At 52.4% G+C, this 18,724-nt stretch overlaps 1 protein-coding gene across 2 annotated transcripts in view; it reads right to left on the bottom strand.

Annotated features, from left to right (window-relative positions):
- Positions 1 to 7,733, bottom strand: part of P4HA3 (prolyl 4-hydroxylase subunit alpha 3) — a 40,817-nt gene extending 33,084 nt beyond the window's left edge. For both annotated transcript variants that reach the window (XM_074981030.1, XM_074981038.1), the window contains exon 1: positions 7,471 to 7,733. In XM_074981030.1, the coding sequence (XP_074837131.1) occupies positions 7,471 to 7,661 (191 nt within the window). In that variant the 5' untranslated portion in view covers positions 7,662 to 7,733. The remainder of the gene's footprint in view (positions 1 to 7,470) is intronic.
- Positions 7,734 to 18,724: the final 10,991 nt, after the last annotated feature.

The following is an 18,724-nucleotide window of genomic DNA, read 5'->3' as shown; positions in this document are numbered from 1 at the left end:
AGCACTGTTACCCTCCAGCCGGGCCCCTTGCAGCAGGGTGGGTGGAAGTGATGTGTGAAGGGGATGTGGGGTCATAGGTCCCCCTAGAGTCATGCCCCCTGCCCCCAGTTTGCTGCTGGGGTTGTGCTGAGCATGCCCAGTAACACCGCTGAAGCCAGCTGCCCTCACTCTGCCCACTTCCCCTCCCCCACAGGAACAGGTCACCTCCATGCCTGACAAAGAGAGCTGGAAAGACCGAGGGACGGTGGCTTGGGGGAAGGGCCATCAACTGAAACTAGACAGGACAAGGCAGGGGTCAGGTGGGCAGGTCTCGCCCTCAGCTGCAGGGCACCAGGGCTTGGATGGGTTCGGGTCAGAGGCAATGTGTGGGAGGTGCGTGAGGGGTCACATGCACCCCTCCATCCTTCCCCTCTACACCCACCAGCAGTGCCACACCACTTCCAGAGGGAGTGGGGTGGTCACCCCCACAACTCATTGGAAACAGTGGCTGGGGGCGGACAGGGTGGCAAAGTGAGCAGGCCGGGGAGGGGCAGGGTTGGAATAAGAGACACGATGGCAGGAGCTTGAGGGAAGCACATGGCCAGTGTCCTCCCTGGAGTCCCTCACCAGAAACCCCTGGTTTGGGTATCTCTCGTATGGTACCAAGACCAGAGCTTGCAATGTGAATGAGCGGCCTGGGGCTAAGCTAACATTTCTAATGACTTTCATTGCCCTGGCTGACCTCCACTTCCCACTCAGAAATGCGGGGGTATGCAGGGGTCGCTTCCTGCTGCTCACAGCGAGCTGCGGGGCTTGGTCTTTTTCCTGGGCACACACCAGCAAGCGCAAGGACCTGCTCTGTTGTCTGGCTCAGACACCCCCACCTCAGCTCCCAGCGTTGACTCCAGCTTGGATCTAACTTCAGAATTTCTGCTGTGCTCAGCTGAGCAGGGGAAAGCAATAAACTGGACATCGAGCAGGACTCGTTCCAGATGTGAATCCTAACGCAGTCCCCAGAAAGAGGTATTTTCCACTGACCTCATTATTAGACTCCTGAGCCCAAATCCAGGTCCTGAGACTGTCTCCCAGCAGTAATCACCTCTGTCAGCAATCATATGCTGAACCTGTAGCCTGACCCCTTTCCTTAAGCAGTGGTGGCTGGAGCATGTCAGAAGGAAACCCCTGCCCTCCAGCTCTGTACACCATTCAGCCTTGGGCTGGTAGAAAATCTGAACCCAAACTGGGCACCTTACAAATGGCCCTGTTGTTACATGGGGATGAACCAAAGTCCCAGAGCCAGCTTGCCTTCTTATGGTTGAAATCCAGGTCTATGGTTTGAATCTTAAAATCACAGAACACTAGAACTGGAAGAGACCTCAGGAGGTCATCAAGTCCAGCCCCCTCCCTCACGGCAGGGCTGAGCACGATGTAGACCATCCCTGGTAGATGTCTATCTAACCTGCTCTTCAATATCGCCAGTGATGGAGATACCACAACTTCTCTAGGTAACTTATTCCAGCGTTTAACCACCCTGACAGCTTGGAAGTTTTTCCTAATGTCTAATCTAAACCTCCCTTGCTGCAATTTCAGCCCATTGCACCTTGTCCTATCCTCAGAGGTTAAGGCGAGTATTTTTTCTCCCTCCTCTTTGTAACACCCTTCTCGGTACTTGAAGCAGTTACCAAGTCCTCTCTGTCTTCTCTTTTCCATGCTAAACAAACCTGATTCTTTCAGTTATCCCTCATAGGACATATTTTCTACACCTTCAATCATTTTTGTTACTCTTCTCTGGACTTTCTCCAATTTGTCCACGTCTCTCCTGCCACGGACAAGTGCTTGCAGTTCTGAGGCCCAGACTCAGGCAAACTCCCAGTGAAGCACCACAGTCTTCATGTCATTATTCCTTTTTAGTTAAGGCTGGGATTCTCCCAAGAGCTTCCCAACAGAGGCACTTAACTCCCATCGAATTCCAGTGGGACCCGGCCCCTACACCCAGATCTTCAAAGATATTTTGGTGCCCAACTCCCTGGAGGATCCTCAGCCTAAGTCCTTCCCTCATGTTTACAGGTGTCCCTAGATCGGGGTGGAAAGGACAGCTGGGTTGTTGGCTTTATCCCACTGGAGGCATGTGATAGAGGCCAACACCCACTGAAATGCCTTTAAGGAATGGTCTCCACGTACTACAGTGACGAGCACGTGTCAAGTAGCTAAAAGGGCTAAATGTAAGCCCCACTGTTTGGCAGTGGTACACCCACTGCTGGCAGACTGTGTCCAGTCCCAGTGCCCTCACTTCAGTGTTTCGAGGAGGGTTAGAAGACCGGAAAGCCTACCTCCGAAGAGCTCAATCCGGTGACTTTATCAAAGAATCAGTCAAGGGTTGACTGTGACTCTAGTCCAGAAGTAGCTGCACAGAGACTAGAAATTTGAGACTAGAGAGCCCTACATTGATCTAGCAGACAAAGGTATAACAAGAGATGGAAGCTGGACGTTGAGGGGAGATAAATTTAGTCAAGAAAGAAAGCAACATTGAGGGTAATGAACCAGTGTCACAACTTCTCAAGGGCAAGAGTGTGGGGGAGTGGATTAGTCATCACAACCAATTGGGATTTACAAATTGTGCTTTTTTCCGAAAAAGACCAGCTCTAGGAATTATTTTGGGGACACTGCGGCTGTGTCTACACGTGCCCCAAACTTCGAAATGGCCATGCAAATGGCCATTTCGAAGTTTACTAATGAAGCGCTGACATGCATATTCAGCGCTTCATTAGCATGCGGGCGGCAGCGGCGCTTCGAAATTGACGAGCCTTGCCGCCGCGCGGCGCGGCCAGACGGGGCTCCTTTTCGAAAGGACGCCACCTTCTTCGAAGTCCCCTTATTCCCATGAGCTCACGGGAATAAGGGGACTTCGAAGTAGGTGGCGTGCTTTCGAAAAGGAGCCCCGTCTGGATGCGCCGCGCGGCGGCAAGGCTCGTCAATTTCGAAGCGCCGCTGCCGCCCGCATGCTAATGAAGCGCTGAATATGCATGTCAGCGCTTCATTAGTAAACTTCGAAATGGCCATTTGCATGGCCATTTCGAAGTTTGGGGCACGTGTAGACGTAGCCTGCCTGTGTTATACAGCAGGTCAGCCTAGGTGATCACGGTGGTCCCTTCTGGCCTTGAACACACACAACACATTCAACTTGCAAACTCTCCTCACTTGATCACCCATCTCATGGTGTTCACGGTTTGCCTCAAAGCCCAGCTCCTGATGTAATGGGATCATGAGAGACACTGAATATCATGGTATAGCTCCCGTAATACCAGTGCAAAGCTTGACTGTGTGTCTGCCAAAGGCACCAAGGAAATGACCCCAAAAATATAGATTTTTAATAGCAGCCTTCAACTTCCTGAAGGGGAGCTCTAAAAAGGAGGATGAGAAATTGTTCTCAGTGGCGTCAGATGGCAGAACAAGGAGTAACGGTCTGATGTTGAAGAGTGAGAGGTGTAGATTAGATATTAGGAAAAACTACTTCACCAGGTGGGTGGTGAAGCACTGGAGTGCGTTGCCTACAGAGGTGGTGGATTCTCCATCCCCTGAGGTTTTTAAGTCCCAGCTGGACAAGGGGTTGATCCTGCTTGAAGCAGGGGGCTGGACTAGATGACCTCCTGAGATGCCTTCCAGCCCTGTGATTCTGTGATTCTGTGTGATTCTGTGATTCTGAGGAGAGGCTGTGTCATGAATTTGTAATGGTTGGGATTGGCAATAATGCAGCTGAGTAAATCTCCAGGCACACAGGAATTTCCTGTCTCTGACAGCGGCTGACTTCAGATTCTTTAGGCAGCAGTAGAAACCCCATTACAGCAGCAGCTGTGGGCCAATGTGCCTCATGTCTCAATGGCTTATGCCTAGGAGCTCAAGCTCTAATGTCCCTCCCACCATGGTTCTGTAAACTTTAATGAGGGTAATGCTGGATATCGGTGTTATCCCCCTGCCTGAAGCCACAGATCGGATCCTGCACCAGTCTGACTGCTCCCACTTTGTTATGCTTGCAGAATGGGATGTTTTAGAGCCGTTCAGTCCTGTGTGTCTCTGGGGGGAGCTACTTTGGTGCCCAGGACCCACAGCCATGCATATGACCCACTCCATGTCTGTTACCAATCATGCCACAAGGTTCATGGCTAATGAACTGTATCGTTCCCAAAATGTGATTCTGATTTCAGCTGTGTCTGACACTGAACTGCTCTATAAGGAAGCTGCAGAGCGGCTGAGTGCTGCCTTGTTGGGATTGGAGACGTTCCACCTCCAAGCCTCCAGCTGATGTGGCCCGGGGGGAGTCCTCAGGTAGCAGAGAAAGGAAGGGGTTAATGCACAGTGTTCCAAGGCTGGATTTCTGCTCTGTGGAGAACTTGGAAAGTTTCAAGGCCTGATTCGCCTCTCAGTTATGCCAGTTTTAAATCAGCGTCGCTCTGCTGACTTCATTCTGCATTTATACCAGGGTAGGTGAGAGCAGAGCCACTCACACAGCCCTGACTGCAGGGGTGCTGCTCCACTCACCCCAGGAGTAGACACAGACCTTTGTCTGTCTCACCAGTTTCCCAGTGTTAACACAGCAGCAACGCCGGTGCCCTGCTGCCTGTGCCTAGATGGGAAACTGACGAGCAGCAAATAGGACAGCCGAGATGTCTAGTTTATCCACATAGGCACCACACGCCATCCTTGATACATGTGTAATCCCCCATAGGCGGACATGAACCTGGGACCTCTGGAGGTTGGTGCATGAGCTTCTGCAGGAGAGGTGGCCAAGCAGTTAGGAACCAAGAACCACAGATAGAGCGTAAAGAGCCAGGGGGATAGAGTGCAAAGAGCCACATATTAGATATTTATTTTTATCTGTCTATGTATCTATAAATATAATATCTATCTAGATAGATAAAAATAAACACATAATACGTGACTCAGTGCCCTCCCCGACCCTCTCCCTAGAGCCAGGCATCCTCAGCCCACCTGCAATTCAATGCTGGCGACTCTCTGGAGTCACTGCCATCACAAGCAGCACCGCTGCTGCCATGCACTTCTCACACCAAGCGCTGGGGCGTGTGCGCAGAGCGGCGGCCGGCACTCCCTGTGCATGGCCCCAAGCAGGAGCTGCATTTAATGGCTCAAAGAGCAGCGGGTGGGCCACCCCCGTTCTACAGTTTGGGCTGAAAGCCAGCTGGTTCCCAGCTCACGCTGTAGAGGAGATTCATTCGTCCTCTGTGAGAGTGGTGTAGGTGCCACCACGTGGGACAGGGAAGCACACCTTGGTGGGTGGGTGGGTTACGCATGGACACACCCTTGTGTTTACACACACACAGCTGTGACAGGGCTGGGCACATGCACACCCCTACATATGCAAGTTGAGCGTGCGCACACGCACACGCACACACACACACACACACACACACTCACTGGTACCACAAACACAGTAGCAGGTACACATTAATTCATCCACATACTCCGGGGCACACTTACCTGTGACACTCATAGCCACACATATTGGACACACACACATGTAAGTACTGCCAGACCAGAGATCTCGCATCTCAGTCCCTGTGTAAGGTAAAACCAGGGCTACAGCTTACTGCTGTTAACAGCTGACATGGGAAAAGTTCCCAGCTGGGCTCAGGAAGGCCTCTCTCCGGCCCCCAGGGCACAAGGGGGAGCCAGGGGTAGACAGACAGACAGATGTGAGCTGGATTGGCACTAAGGACACCAAAACAGAGTGGACATTGCAGCACAACAGCACAAGCCCGTCGGAAGACCCGGGTCTGTATTCAAATGCTGCCCACTCGTCTATGCCCAGCCTGGTAATGCAGGTGGAGCGGGGGGGTCTGTCTCACCCAGCTGGGAGGCACATGCCCAGCCGCAGCGTGAATGTACAGACACAGCAGCAGCTTGGCAGCAAGTAACTGTCTAGTGCCCAGCCGTGCGAAGCTGCAGCATTCACCAATGTACACGTGCCCGTACACTTTCAAGCACCCATGCACATAAGCACAGCCCTGAGCACACTCACACCTACACCTGTATTGTGACTGTTACACACCCATGGTCCCAGACAGCAGGTGCTCACAATTGCTGGCGTGCACACTTGTAGTCTTGCACAAATGTGGCCATGAGCACACACTCGCACACCTGTATTGTTGCACACCCACAGCCCTGGGCACACACATTTGCTCACTTGCACATATGTACACTTGCACACATGTTCATGGGTGCGCACACACTTTCACACATTTATTTTGATTGTTACACACCCATGGTCCTGGGCAGTGGGTGCACACACTTGCTCACATGCACACCTATTCTCTCTCTCTCTCACACACACACACACACACACACGGCCGTAGGCACACACTTACATGCATTCTTGCATACATGCACATGGTCATGGGCATACCAGTTTGCTCACTTACACATATTGTGATTGTTACACACCCATGGTACTGGGCAGTGGGTGCACACATTTGCTCACGGGCACACCTATTCTGCCCCACACGGCCGTAGGCACACACTTACACACATGCATTCTTGCATGCATGCACACGGTCCTGGGCAGACTGGTTTGCTCACTTACACACATATATTGTGATTTTTACACATGCAGGGCCCTGGGCAGTGGGTGCACACTCACTTGCACGTGTATTCTCACACACCCACAGCCATGAGCACACACACATCTGTATTCTTGCACACCCACAGTCCTAGGTGAGCACATTTGCTCACATGTATTCTTGCACACACCCACAGTGGTGCATGCGTGCGCGATTCCCACGCACCCAGCAGCACAATCTCAGGCTACGAGGCGGACCTGGGGCTGTCTGGAAGGCCCTGGCACGCAGCAGGCGGTACCGAGAACTAGCACTGACAGCAGGAATGGGCATCTGGCACACCAGCATTCACTGCCCACCCCCAGGGAGCAGCCCTGGGAAGCAAAGTGTCGCCTCCAGGTCCCTGGTGGGGGCCACGGGTGGCCACTTTGCCACCAGAACAGCCCCACGAGTCCCCAGAGCCCATCTCGTGTGGCGTCCGGTGCCCTCCCTGGGGTCTCTCCGGAGGCGCCCGCCCCAGGCTCTACGGAGCAGCAAACCAAGCTCAAGGCGCCTGGGTGGGTGACCAGGCTCCCCGCTCACCCGTGGGGATCCCGGCGCACCCCCCAGGGAGCCGTGTGCCGGCCCTCGGTGGGAGCTGCGCTTTGGAAGTCCCAACCCTCTGGGGCGTCTTCTGTGGGGTTCGCACAGCGCCGAGCACCGACCCCCTCCCGCGCCCACACACTGGGGTGTCTCCTCCCCGTCCCTGGGAGAGGGGCTCTGCCCAGCCTGGGCGCTACCCCGGGGGGGTGGGGGGCGTACAGCTGCGCCCTGGGACAGTCCCGGGTCTCGGAGCTCGCCCGGGGCGGGGATCAGGCTACAGCCCCGGCCCAGATCGGGGCCGAGAGGCGGCACGAAGCGGGGCCCGATCCCGCCCCGTTACCTCTGCAGGTCCTGCAGCCGCTGGCTCTCCGCCGCCAGGTAGGCTGCCAGCGCGGGGAGGAGGCGGCGCTCGGTGGCCAGCGCCTGGCGCACGGTGAGCATGGAGGTGTAGGTCTCGCCCCGCGCCCGGCGCACGCAGCCCAGCGCCAGCGCCAGCCCAAGCCCCAGCGCGGCCAGCCCGGCCCGGCGCATCGCTGCGGCTCCGGCCCCAGCGCGAACCCCCAGCGCCTCGGGGCGGGGCCGGGCTCGGCTCGCGCCTTCCCCCGCTCCGGCTCCGGCCAGCGGCAGATCAGAGCCCGGGCGCGCCGCGGTCTGGCCCAGCGCGGGAGGAGCTCGCGCGCCCCCGGAGCAGGGGAGGGGGGTGGCCGGGCCGGTGCCTCTGCCCCAGCGCCCCGCGCCCAACAGGCTCCAGGTGACCGGCTGGGGCGGAATCCAACCGGCCCCGCTGGAGCCCCCTAGCGCACGGGGAGCAAACTCCTGCCCTGGGGCCCCTTTTCCTCCCCGCCCTTGTCACCCTCAGCAGCCCTGCGCTCGGCGCCCCCTGGTGTCCACGTCTCACTCCATTTCCTGCCCTCTTCCCCTGTCCAGCGGCTCGGCTCAGTTTCTGCAGACTCGCTCTGCACCACTCTACTGTATCAGCCACCCATTCTCTGCGAGGTACCGGAGGGGGAGCCCTGTTAGTCTGGATCTGTAACAGCAACGAAGGGTCCTGTGGCACCTTATAGACTAACAGAAAAGTTTTGAGCATGAGCTTTCGTGAGCACAGACTCACTTCATCAGATGCTGGTCTTGGAAATCCATTCTCTGTGGGGGCTGCGCTGCCTCTCCTAGGCCAACCGTCCATTATGCCAAATACCAAGGCCTTGATTGTTCGCTCCTGGTTCATTCTGCAGCTGTGGCCCGAGAGCTGCAGCTTGGGTTGTATAACACACCTCATAGAGCTGGAAGGGACCTCGGGAGGACAGAGTCCAGACCCTACCTGCCCCCCAGGGCCAAGCACCATCCCCCCACTTTTTTGATCTATTCACCCAAGATCCCTAAACGGGCCCTCTCAAGGTTTGAGCTCACAACCCTGAGTTTAACAGGCCAATGCTCAACCCACCAAGCTCACCCTCCCCCTTCTGCAGTAGGCCCTCTTTCAGCTGTATCTTGCCACATAATTCCTTGTTGGTGACCTTCTGCATCCATCCTATTGTCAAGATCTTTTCTATAACTGCTCTCTAATGCCAATATCCTTCTCTTTGACTCTTTCGTTATCACCCATGTCTCACATCCCTACAACATGCTGCTGAATACACTTTTGCAATTGGCAGCTCCCCCCAACCTGTCTAATGTCGCCCAAAGCACGGGGAATGTCGGTTCAGGTCCTACAAACCCCCCTCGGCACATGTGTGCAAATAAGGCTGCGGAAGGTAAAAATGTGACTAACCGGTGTAGAAATGTGACTGCACAGCCACAAAACCAGGAACAGATTTCAGCATTATTAATGAGGGATAAGCCTGAGGCCCAAGAGCCCATGAGGCAGTGCCCCCTGAGGATATTTCATGCCCCACCAGGGGCCTGGCTCCCACACATTGCGCACCCCTGCTCTAGACTCACGTTCCTTAAACTTTCTGAGACCGCAGAACACCAGACGAGAACATTTTTTATGCAGAACACCATGAAAATGGTCTTCAAAAAAAACCACCCCCACTACGTATGGCCCACACAAATGAAATAGTTGAATGAGGTATCATGGCAGTGAAGAAGTAACACTGTATCTGGATTAATAACAGGAAATCTAAACCATGGGTGTATTTCCAACCACACGGCACGCCTGCAAGTCGTTCACAGAACTCCAGTGCTCCCCAGCCCCTAGTTTAAGAAACTCTACTGTGGTGTGTGAGCTAAGAGCCAGGGGGCAGCTAAACAGCCTTGCAACCTCTGTGTCTGTTCTCTGACAACACCCACACACCATGGCTGGGTCTACACGAGCCCCTTCCTTTCAAAGGGGCATGTTAATGAGCGGGTTCAAAAGATGCTAATGAGGTGCTGCATTAGCATAATGGTGGCCACAGAAATTCGAAAGTGCAGCTTTTCGAGTCGTGTGCCGCTCGTGGAGCTGGGAACTTCCGAAAGGACCCCCCCAGTTTTCAAAAGCCCCTTCTTCCTATCTGGTGTTAGGTGTCCCTTTTTTTTAACGGGAAGAAGGATTCTTTCAATGCTAACGGCATACTGGGGTGCATTAGGAGGAGCATTTCGAGCAGATCTAGGGAAGTAGTTATTCCTGTTTATTCAGCACTGGTGAGGCCACATCTGGAATATTGTGTCCAGGTTTGGGCCCCCCAGTATAAAAGGGATGTGGATTTGCTAGAGCAGGTTCAGCGAAGGGCAACAAAAATGATTCAGGGTCTGGAGCACAAGACCTATGAGGATAGGCTGAGGGATTTGGGCTTGTTTAGTTTACAGAAGAGAAGACTTAGAGGTGAGTTAATAGCAGCCTTCAACTTCCTGAAGGGGAGCTCTAAAGAGGAGGGTGAGAAACTGTTCTCAGTGGTGTCAGATGGCAGAATAAAGAGTAATGGTCAGAAGTTGAAGAGGGAAAGGTGTAGGTTAGATATTAGGAAAAACTACTTCACCAGGGGGGTGGTGAAGCATTGGAATGTGTTGCTGAGAGAGGTGGTGGATTCTCCATCCCTTGAGGTTTTTAAGTCCCGGCTGGACCAGGTCCTGGCTGGGATGACTTAGTAGGGGTTGAGCCTGCTTGAAGCAGGGGGCTGGACTAGATGACCTCCTGAGGTCCCTTCCAGCCCTGTGATTCTGTGAAGATGGGGTTTCCTTTCGAAAGAGCAGTGTCTACACTGGTTTTCGTCTTTCAAAAGAAACTCTTTCGAAATAAGAATATGCAAATGAGGTGCCCAATATGCAAATTTGTACCTCATTTGAATTTCCAATTTCCCTCATTTGCATACCTCTTTTGAAAGAGGAACGCAAGTGTAGACACAGCCCAAGAGATCCACTGTACCTCCAGGCACTACACCTACCTGCTTCACTACCGCAGAGGGTGACTTTCCTGGTGGTATCCATTTAACCACTGACTCTTAAAACATCTACTCTCCTCCCTCTGGGACAAGGCGAGTTGTGTTTGTCATTTCTCTGGCTACATGTGCAAACTAACCCTGATTCCCAATGCCCTTGGTTTTCATTTGTTCCTTGTATAACTATCCCCAGAACATTCACTTCACTAGCAGCTTTTTCTCCCGGGAAGGGGTCTCACTGACCACCAGCTGGGACAGGGCCACACCCACTGCAGGTGTGTGTGTTAGAGCTGCACAGAGGTGTTAACTGAGGCAGACACTGGCAGAGATCTTGGGGCAAGCTGGACGCTGCTGGTACAGGCCACCCTGGGTTTTTGTTCCAGTGCAGACAGAGCCCTAGGGACTGTTACCCTGGCTGGGTAATCGCGGGCAGAGCCATGCTGCAGAATACGCTGTCGGGGGACAGGAGGCTTCTGAGCCATTGGCCTGCCAGCACCTGCAGGCGGGAGCTGAATGTCTGGACATAAGAGTACCAGAGAGGTAGCCATGTTAGTCTGTAGCTTCGAGAACAACAAAAAGTCTTGTGGCACCTTATAGACTAACAGATATTTTGGCGCATAAGCTTTTGTGGGTGGGCAAAGACCCGCTTCATCAGATGCATGAATAGGGGGGTGGCTTCAGAAGGGTATTTAAAGAGGGGGGTCCCAGTAAGAGGGGGGGCCAGAGCTGACAAGGTCTATTCAGCAAGGTGGAAATGGCTCAGCATCAATACTACGTATCAAAAGAAGAAAAAACAAGTCAGATCACACAGGGGGATGTGAGCCTTTGTCCGCGTCTAATGGGGAGCTATCAACACCCAGAGCAGAGAAACTGTCTTTGTAAGGACGTAAGGGCAGCTGAACACAGTCTGGCACACAGTGCTCCATCGTCAGGCCCAGCAGAGGGAGCGTCACAGCTCTGGGATTCCCTGGAGTAGAAAGTTACAACCTGGTCCAAATTGGTTAAGCCAGAGCCCTGTGGCCCCTCTTTTGTCCTAAGTCAGACTCCTGCACCCATCAACCTCACACTCAGCTCCCCTCCACCGAACCCTCCTCAGTCCTTTGTCCTTGTTCCCAGGGAAACTGTCGCCTGGCCCTCCTTCGTCACCCTTTGCTCTGCAGCTTGTCACACCTGGCTGGCTTCCCAAGGAGGGTGAGCCATGAACGGTCACTCGTACCAGGGTGCCAAAGGTCCAAGCAATTGGAGTGGCCATTGGTTTCTTGGAGTCTCCATGGGAAGGGGACCCCAGCCCCAGACAGGTGTCTGCAAAGAGTGAGCAACCTTTTGTCTCCACCCAGTTAACCATGCACCACAGAGGGGAAACTGAGGCACACAATGTTCAGAAATAAATAAATAAATAAATAGGCATTTAAAAACGTTTTCTGGAAGGAAAAACATGAAAGGCAGTGGGGACAGTTTGGGGAGCTGGCAGCCTTTTCCGGTGACTGTGGTAACAACCACAACATTGTCCAAGGGTTGTGGCTGTGAACACAGCTACACACCAACCAGTCCCTGGGCACTTTGTGCAAAGGATGCTGCTGATTTTCAGTCTTCGCCCCAGGAAACTGAGACAGACCCTTCAATCGTCCTCCACGTTCACTTTCCGGCTGCCCAGCTCTGAGAGCAGCACCACAGCCAGCAGCGGCACAGAGGTAAGGGTGATGTGGCCTGGATGTCTGGTTTTGCTGCCACCTGTACTTCTGTGCCTTAAATGCCTGTTTATTGGTTTCTCAAAACTGCCACTTTCCTGTTTGAATGGTTTCAGGGCCTCTAACTGCAGGGATAATGATCATCGGTTTTCTTTAGTGCTCTTATGAACATGTACAGTAATTTGCTATCATTTTCACAGGCAGGGCTGTCACGAGGAGGAGAGGGGCCTGGGGCTGACCCCTGGCCCCCTCCCCAGCCAGCATGGCTGAGCATTACCTGGGGCGGGGAGGCAGGCACCAGCAGCAATCCCAGGGGTTCCCTGCCTGCTTCCACACTCACCATGCCGTGCTCCGCACCTGCATGCCAGCCAGATGAGCCCCATGGGCAGCTGGGAGCAGAGGCTGCCTGGGAGAAGCTTGGCTCAGAGGGTCTGGAGGCAGAAGCAGAGCATTGAAAGCTGCTGCTTGCTCCATGGGGGGTGTGCAGGGTGCAGGAGAGGGAAGAAGCCAGGGAGAGGTAACTCCTGTGGCTGCTGCGGCCTCTGGCGGCCGCCCCATGCCCTGCCCCAGGTAATCCTCCCTCCTGTCCATAGGAAAGCTGGGGCAGCCGCTCTGGGACCCCCAAAAGCACAGGGCCGAGGGCATCTGCCCCACCTCATCCTATGGACAGGACAGTTCTGTTTGCAGGTGTTCATCACAGCCTGAAATATATTCAGAGAGGGGCCAGCAAGGAAGGTTTGTGAGCTCACATTCAACAGGGAACAGTTCTGCACCAGCTGAGGCATGAACTTACTCAGCTAGCTGCTCTTTTCCAGCTCTACCTTCTCTGCCAGCATAGGATAAGTACATTCACTGGCTAGTTCTGCCAAAACAACCAGCTCTGAAATAATATTGGTAATTACCATTACTAGGTTCCAGGGTGAACAGCCTAGTCAGATGAATGGGTGTAGATCTCACCTCTTTGATTGAGATTCAGGCTGTGTGCAGACTCCAACAAACTGCACAGGGAACCAATCTATGCTTGGTTCCCATTTGTGTGGCTATGTTAAGGCTAGAAAAGTGATACTGTTTTTCAGCAGAAGTTGAGATTGCGCAGTCCAATTTTATAGACAGGGTTGGATTTCACTGTTACAAAACTACAACATCCATAGGGTTTTGCTGCTGTTCAGCTCCTGGACTCCTGTGTGTTTTATTAACATCTTTCTGGCAGCTGGAGTGGACAGATATAATTTTTTCTGTTGTCCTTTTGTGTAGCACTTAGCACAAAGCAGGCCTGGCCCATGGCTGGTGCTCCTAAAACTAATAGTAAAAATAACATAGAATAATTGCATTAACAACCCTGTAATAAACAGCTTGTCTTACCCCATCTTGGACTGTAAGGGTGCGTCTACACTGGCATTCCTCTTTCAAAAGAGATATGCAAATGAGGTAAATAAAAATGCAAACGAGGTATAAATTTGCATACTCAACACCTCATTTGCATATTCTAATTTTGAAAGAGCTTCTTTCAAAAGAAGAACGCCAGCATAGACGCTGCTCTTTTGAAAGTAAACCCCATCTTCGAAAGAATCCTTCTTCCCTTTATTTAATGGGAAGAAGGATTCGTTTGAAGATGGGGTTTACTTTCAAAAGAGCAGTGTCTACACTGGCTTTCCTTTTCCAAAAGAAGCTCTTTTGAAATTAGGATATGCAAATGAGGTGATGAATATGCAAATGTGTGGATCATTTGCATTTTCAGTTTGCCTCATTTGCATACCTCTTTCAGAAGAGGAATGCGAGTGTAGACAGACTCTAACAGAGAGCAAAATATGCTAGGCTATATACTACCAAAACAAAAAAAGCAGTCCAGTAGCACTTTAAAGACTAACAAAATCATTTATTAGGTGATGAGCTTTCGTGGGGCAGACCCACTTCTTCAGATCATAGCCATACCAGAACAGACTCAATATTTAAGGCACAGAGAACCAAAAATAGTAATCAAGGTTGACAAATCAGAAAAATATTATGAAGGTGAGCAAATCAGAGAGCAGAGGGGCAGAAGGTGGGGGGCGGGGAGGATGTCAAGAATTAGATTAAGCCAAGTATGCAAAAGAACCCCTATAATGACCTAAAAATTCCCATCCTGGTTCAAACCACGTGTTAATGTGTTAAATTTGAATATAAGAGAGAGTTCAGCAGCCTCTCTTTCCAATCTGTTGTGAAAATTCCTCTTCAGTAAGATGCAAACCTTTAGGTCATTAACAGAATGGCCCACTCCATTAAAGTGCTGGCTGACAGGTTTGTGGATCAGGAGGGTTTTTATGCCTGTTTTGTGCCTATTAACTCTTTGTCTTAGAGAGTTTGAAGTCTGCCCAATATACAGAGCATCTGGGCATTGTTGGCACATGATGGCATATATGATGTTAGTTGAGGAACATGAGCATGTGCCTTTGATTCTGTGAATAACCTGGTTAGGTCCAGTGATGGTACCTGCAGAATAGGTATGTGGACAAAGCTGGCAACAGGCTTTGTTGCAAGGCAAAGTCTCAGGACTGGTGTTCCTGCGGTATAGTCTGTGGTTGTTGGTGAGAATCCTCATAAGGTTGGGAGGTTGTCTATAGCAGAGAACAGGCCTGTCACCTAGGGCCTTCTGGAGTGTGGCATCCGGATTAAGGCTAGGTTGTAGGGCTTTAATAATGCATTGCAGTGGTTTGAGTTGGGGGCTGTAGGTAATGACCAGTGGTGTTCTGTTCTTGGCTTTTTTGGGCCTCTCTCGGAGTAGCTGGTCTCTGGGTATGTTGTAAGCAGGGGTACCACACTCTCAGAAAACCATCATCCATCAAACTCTCCAATAGAACCCACAAGAGGAAAAGAGAAAGACCTTGGACAATGTAGGGAAGATCTATGGAGACTGAAGGACAACTGGGGTACTCCTGGGGTCAGCTAGAAGTTTTATCCCTGAGATGGAGTGCAGTAGAGGAGGCTTGTGGATGACCTATGCTCCACCAGGCCCAAGGGTATAAGTCAAGATAGTTGAGGGTAACAGAGCAACATCCAAAAGCATGTTGAATGACATCATGCTTTTCCAAGCAGGGCCTTCCACGTCCCTCATGAAGCTGTGAGGCTCTACCCCATTCCTACCTCACATCCTGTAAACGCCTTCAAGGTTCTCCTTATGGTCACAAGCCCTCCATCAGAGAAAACATGGTCAGAGCTCCTCCAGGCCACTCTTTAATGGTCTGGTGCTGAATGATGACTGGGGAAGCAGCGTGGCCTAATGGCTAGAGCACTAGACTGGCTCTTGGGAGTCCTGCATTCCAGTATCAGTTCTGCTACTGGCCTGCTGAGTGACCACAGGCAAGTCATTTCACTGCTCTGTACCTCAGTTTTTCCAACTGTAAAATGGGACTAAAGTACTATCCAATCTGCTGATGGTAAGTGCTGTATAAAAGCTGTGAAGTATTTTTACTCCAGTCCTCTCACTTCTCTGGCAGGAGCTGTGGGAATCTCAACTCACTGGAAACAAGAGCAACGGAAAGGCCCCTTTGCAGAGCGGAAGATGACAGAGAAGGGGAACTAGGATGACTGAGCAGCTCCCAACCAGAGGAGGAGGGGGCAGCTCAGAACCTCCAAGCTCAGAGCCTTCCCTTCCCGGTGGCTGGTGCCCAGAAAATGATCTCTGCAGCTGTCTGTGTGCTCTGGCTCAGCTACAATTGCATCAAACCTGGGGCTTAAGTTCCCCGCGAGTACTTCCAGAGGTGCCCTCCCCCTGCCATGCTGTAAAATCTCACGGGGGCTCGAGAAAAGATTTCCTGGGGCTCTGTTCTGGACAGCTCCATCTGAAGGAAAGTCCTGATGATCATACCCTGCCACAGTGCCAAATCCCCTGTGCAGTGTGGGGTACCCCCAGCCTACTTGTGCAGTGGGAGTGGGGGGGGTGCTCAGCACATCAGGATCTGGCCCATCACTTTGCCTGGAAGTCACAGGTGCTCCACCTTCCTCAGGGTTTGTCCCTAGCAGCTGAAACTTCTTCTGTCCTGCTCCATCTTTCTGCGCACCCAGCCGCTCTGCCTTTGGTCTCCAGAAGACCAAGAAGCCCATCTAGCGGCCAGCCAGCAAACAGCTGCCACAACTGCAAAAGGAATTGGATGTCGGGGCTCACCCAGAGCCACATGGCTTGGAAACGCTGAGGGCAGGATGCAGGGGGCAGATGTCACTCAGGCCTAGTCTTTTAGACCTGGATCCTCAAGGGTATTTAGGCACCTAACTCCTCCCATGGGTTTGAATGGGAAGTCGGCCTGATGATGTTGGTTTGATCCTGCTTGAAGCAGGGGGCTGGACTCGATGACCTCCTGAGGTCCCTTCCAGCCCTGGGATTTAAGATTCTTGCAGGGCTCGCAGCCACGACCGCATGGCCCTTTAAATCACAGCTGAGTGCTGTGCAGCGTGCACCGGAGCACAGGTGAAAATAAAGTGGTGCAGCGCTCTGGCAAGAAGCCGCCAGCTGGCTGGGGAGCTCAGCTGCTCCCAGGTTCTCCTGCAGGCGGCCTTGCTAAGAAGCAGGCAGCCAGGCAGGTAAAAGGGGCCAGCTGGGGGTGCCCTCCCCCACCCATGTCCAGGACTGCCCCAGCCACTGCCCCCCCCAGGCATTATTTAGGGAGGGGGCTGCAGCTGCGTGTACCTGGAACTCTGCTGCTCTTCTCCTTCCCCTGACTGTCAGGGAGCAAGGGGAAAGTGCACCACGTGCTGCATTCCTTTCACTCCTGGAAAGGGGCGGAGGAGTACTTCACGCAAGCTGTGCACTTTCTCCTCACTCCCCGACAGGCAGGGGAGGGGGAAGAAGAGCAGCAGGGAGCCAGTATGTGCTGCAGCCCTCCAGAAATGGCGCCCTGACCCGGCTCTGCACTCAGCCCTGCACCCCCCAGCCCCCTGCCCTGCCCCCATCTGCCCCGACTCATGCACCTCCCCCACAACCCCCTTCTCAGTGCCCCCAAGCCTGCCCCAAGCCCCTCCTCACCTCTCAACCCTGACTCCTGAACCCCCAGACCCCTGCTCTGAACCGTTCTTTGCCCTCAAACTCCTGCCCCCATGTCACACCCACTGCCCCAAGACCCCCGCTGCCCTGAGTACTGCTCTGCAGCAGAATCTGTCCCTCAAAGTTCAGTAGGGTCCCCCTTTCACCCATCTATTCTGAGCATTCAGATGAAGAGTCCCCACACAGGGATAACTCAACAATTATTTATTAGCTACAAGAGAGGAAAGGTAAGAAGGGACTGGGAAAGAATAAAATAACCAGGTCTGGAAAAAAGCAGTCCAGTAGCACTTTAAAGACTAACAAAATAATTTATTAGGTGAGCTTTTGTGGGACAGACCCACTTCTTCAGACCATAGCTATACCAGAACAGACTCAATATTTAAGGCACAGAGAACCAAAAATAGTTACCAAGGTTGACAAATCAGAAAATTGTAATCAAGGTGGGCAAGTCAGAAGAGCAGAGGGGCAGTAGGAGTGGGGGAAGTCAAGAGTCTGGTCTGCAGAAGAGAAGACTGAAGGGGGACTTGATAACAGCCTTCAACTTGCTGAAGGGAGGCTGCAAAGAGCCTGGAGAGAGGCTGTTCACAGTGGTCACAGATGGCAGAACACGGAACAATGGTCTCAAGTTGCCATTGGAAAGGTCCAGGTTGAACATTAGGAAAAACTTTTTCTCTAGGAGGGTGATGAAGCATTGGAATGATCTCCCCAGGGGAGTAGTGGAGTCTCTATCCCTGGAGGTGTTTAAGTCTCGCCTCGACAAAGCTTTGGCTGGGCTGATCTGATGGGTTTGGTCCTGCTTAGAGCAGCGGGCTGGACTCAATGGCTTTTTTAGGTCTCTTCTGGTTCTATTGTTCCATGATTCTATGAGTCAGATAAAACAAAGTAAGTAAAAAAGTGTCCATATAATGGCCCAGGTAATTGGTGTCCTGTTTCAAACCACGTGTTATTGTGTCAAATTTGAATATAAAAGAAAGCTCAGCACTCTCTTTTGCAGTCGATTCTTAAAGTTCCCTTTCAGTAAAACACAACTTTTTCAGGTCTGGCTGTGGCCTGAAGACGTGGGTCTGTCCCACGGAAGCTCACCTAATAAATTATTTTATTAGCCCTTCAAGTGCTTCTGGACTGCTTTTGTGTTTTGATAGTATATAGACTAACACAACTATGTTACTATGTGTCTGGAAAGCACTTAACTTACAACAGAGAAGAAGCATGCACACAGGAGAAGGGAGTCAATGTTGTATTTCCACCCTCTCTTGCTGCACGCTGTCTTGATGGGAGTCAGGAACAATCCTGCCTAACCAGTTGCTAAGTACCCTCCCTAGCCCCTTTGCGTCGTCGTGCGTGGACGCGAACCCTATCTAATAACGCTCCCCTCTGGAGATGCACCCTGAGATGCCACCTAAGCCAATCAGTGAACTGCCACTTCAAGCTAGGGGCAGCATTCTGACAGAACCTGGCACCCAGGGGAGCAGCCCTCTCGGCGGCCTCCCAGTGACCAGGCGAGAGGATGGGAGCCCACAGCTCTGCGAGCGCTCC

The sequence above is a fragment of the Carettochelys insculpta genome, chromosome 1, assembly GCF_033958435.1.
Source record: "Carettochelys insculpta isolate YL-2023 chromosome 1, ASM3395843v1, whole genome shotgun sequence".
NCBI lineage: Eukaryota > Metazoa > Chordata > Testudines > Carettochelyidae > Carettochelys > Carettochelys insculpta.
This window is presented reverse-complemented; position numbering and strand designations above follow the sequence as displayed.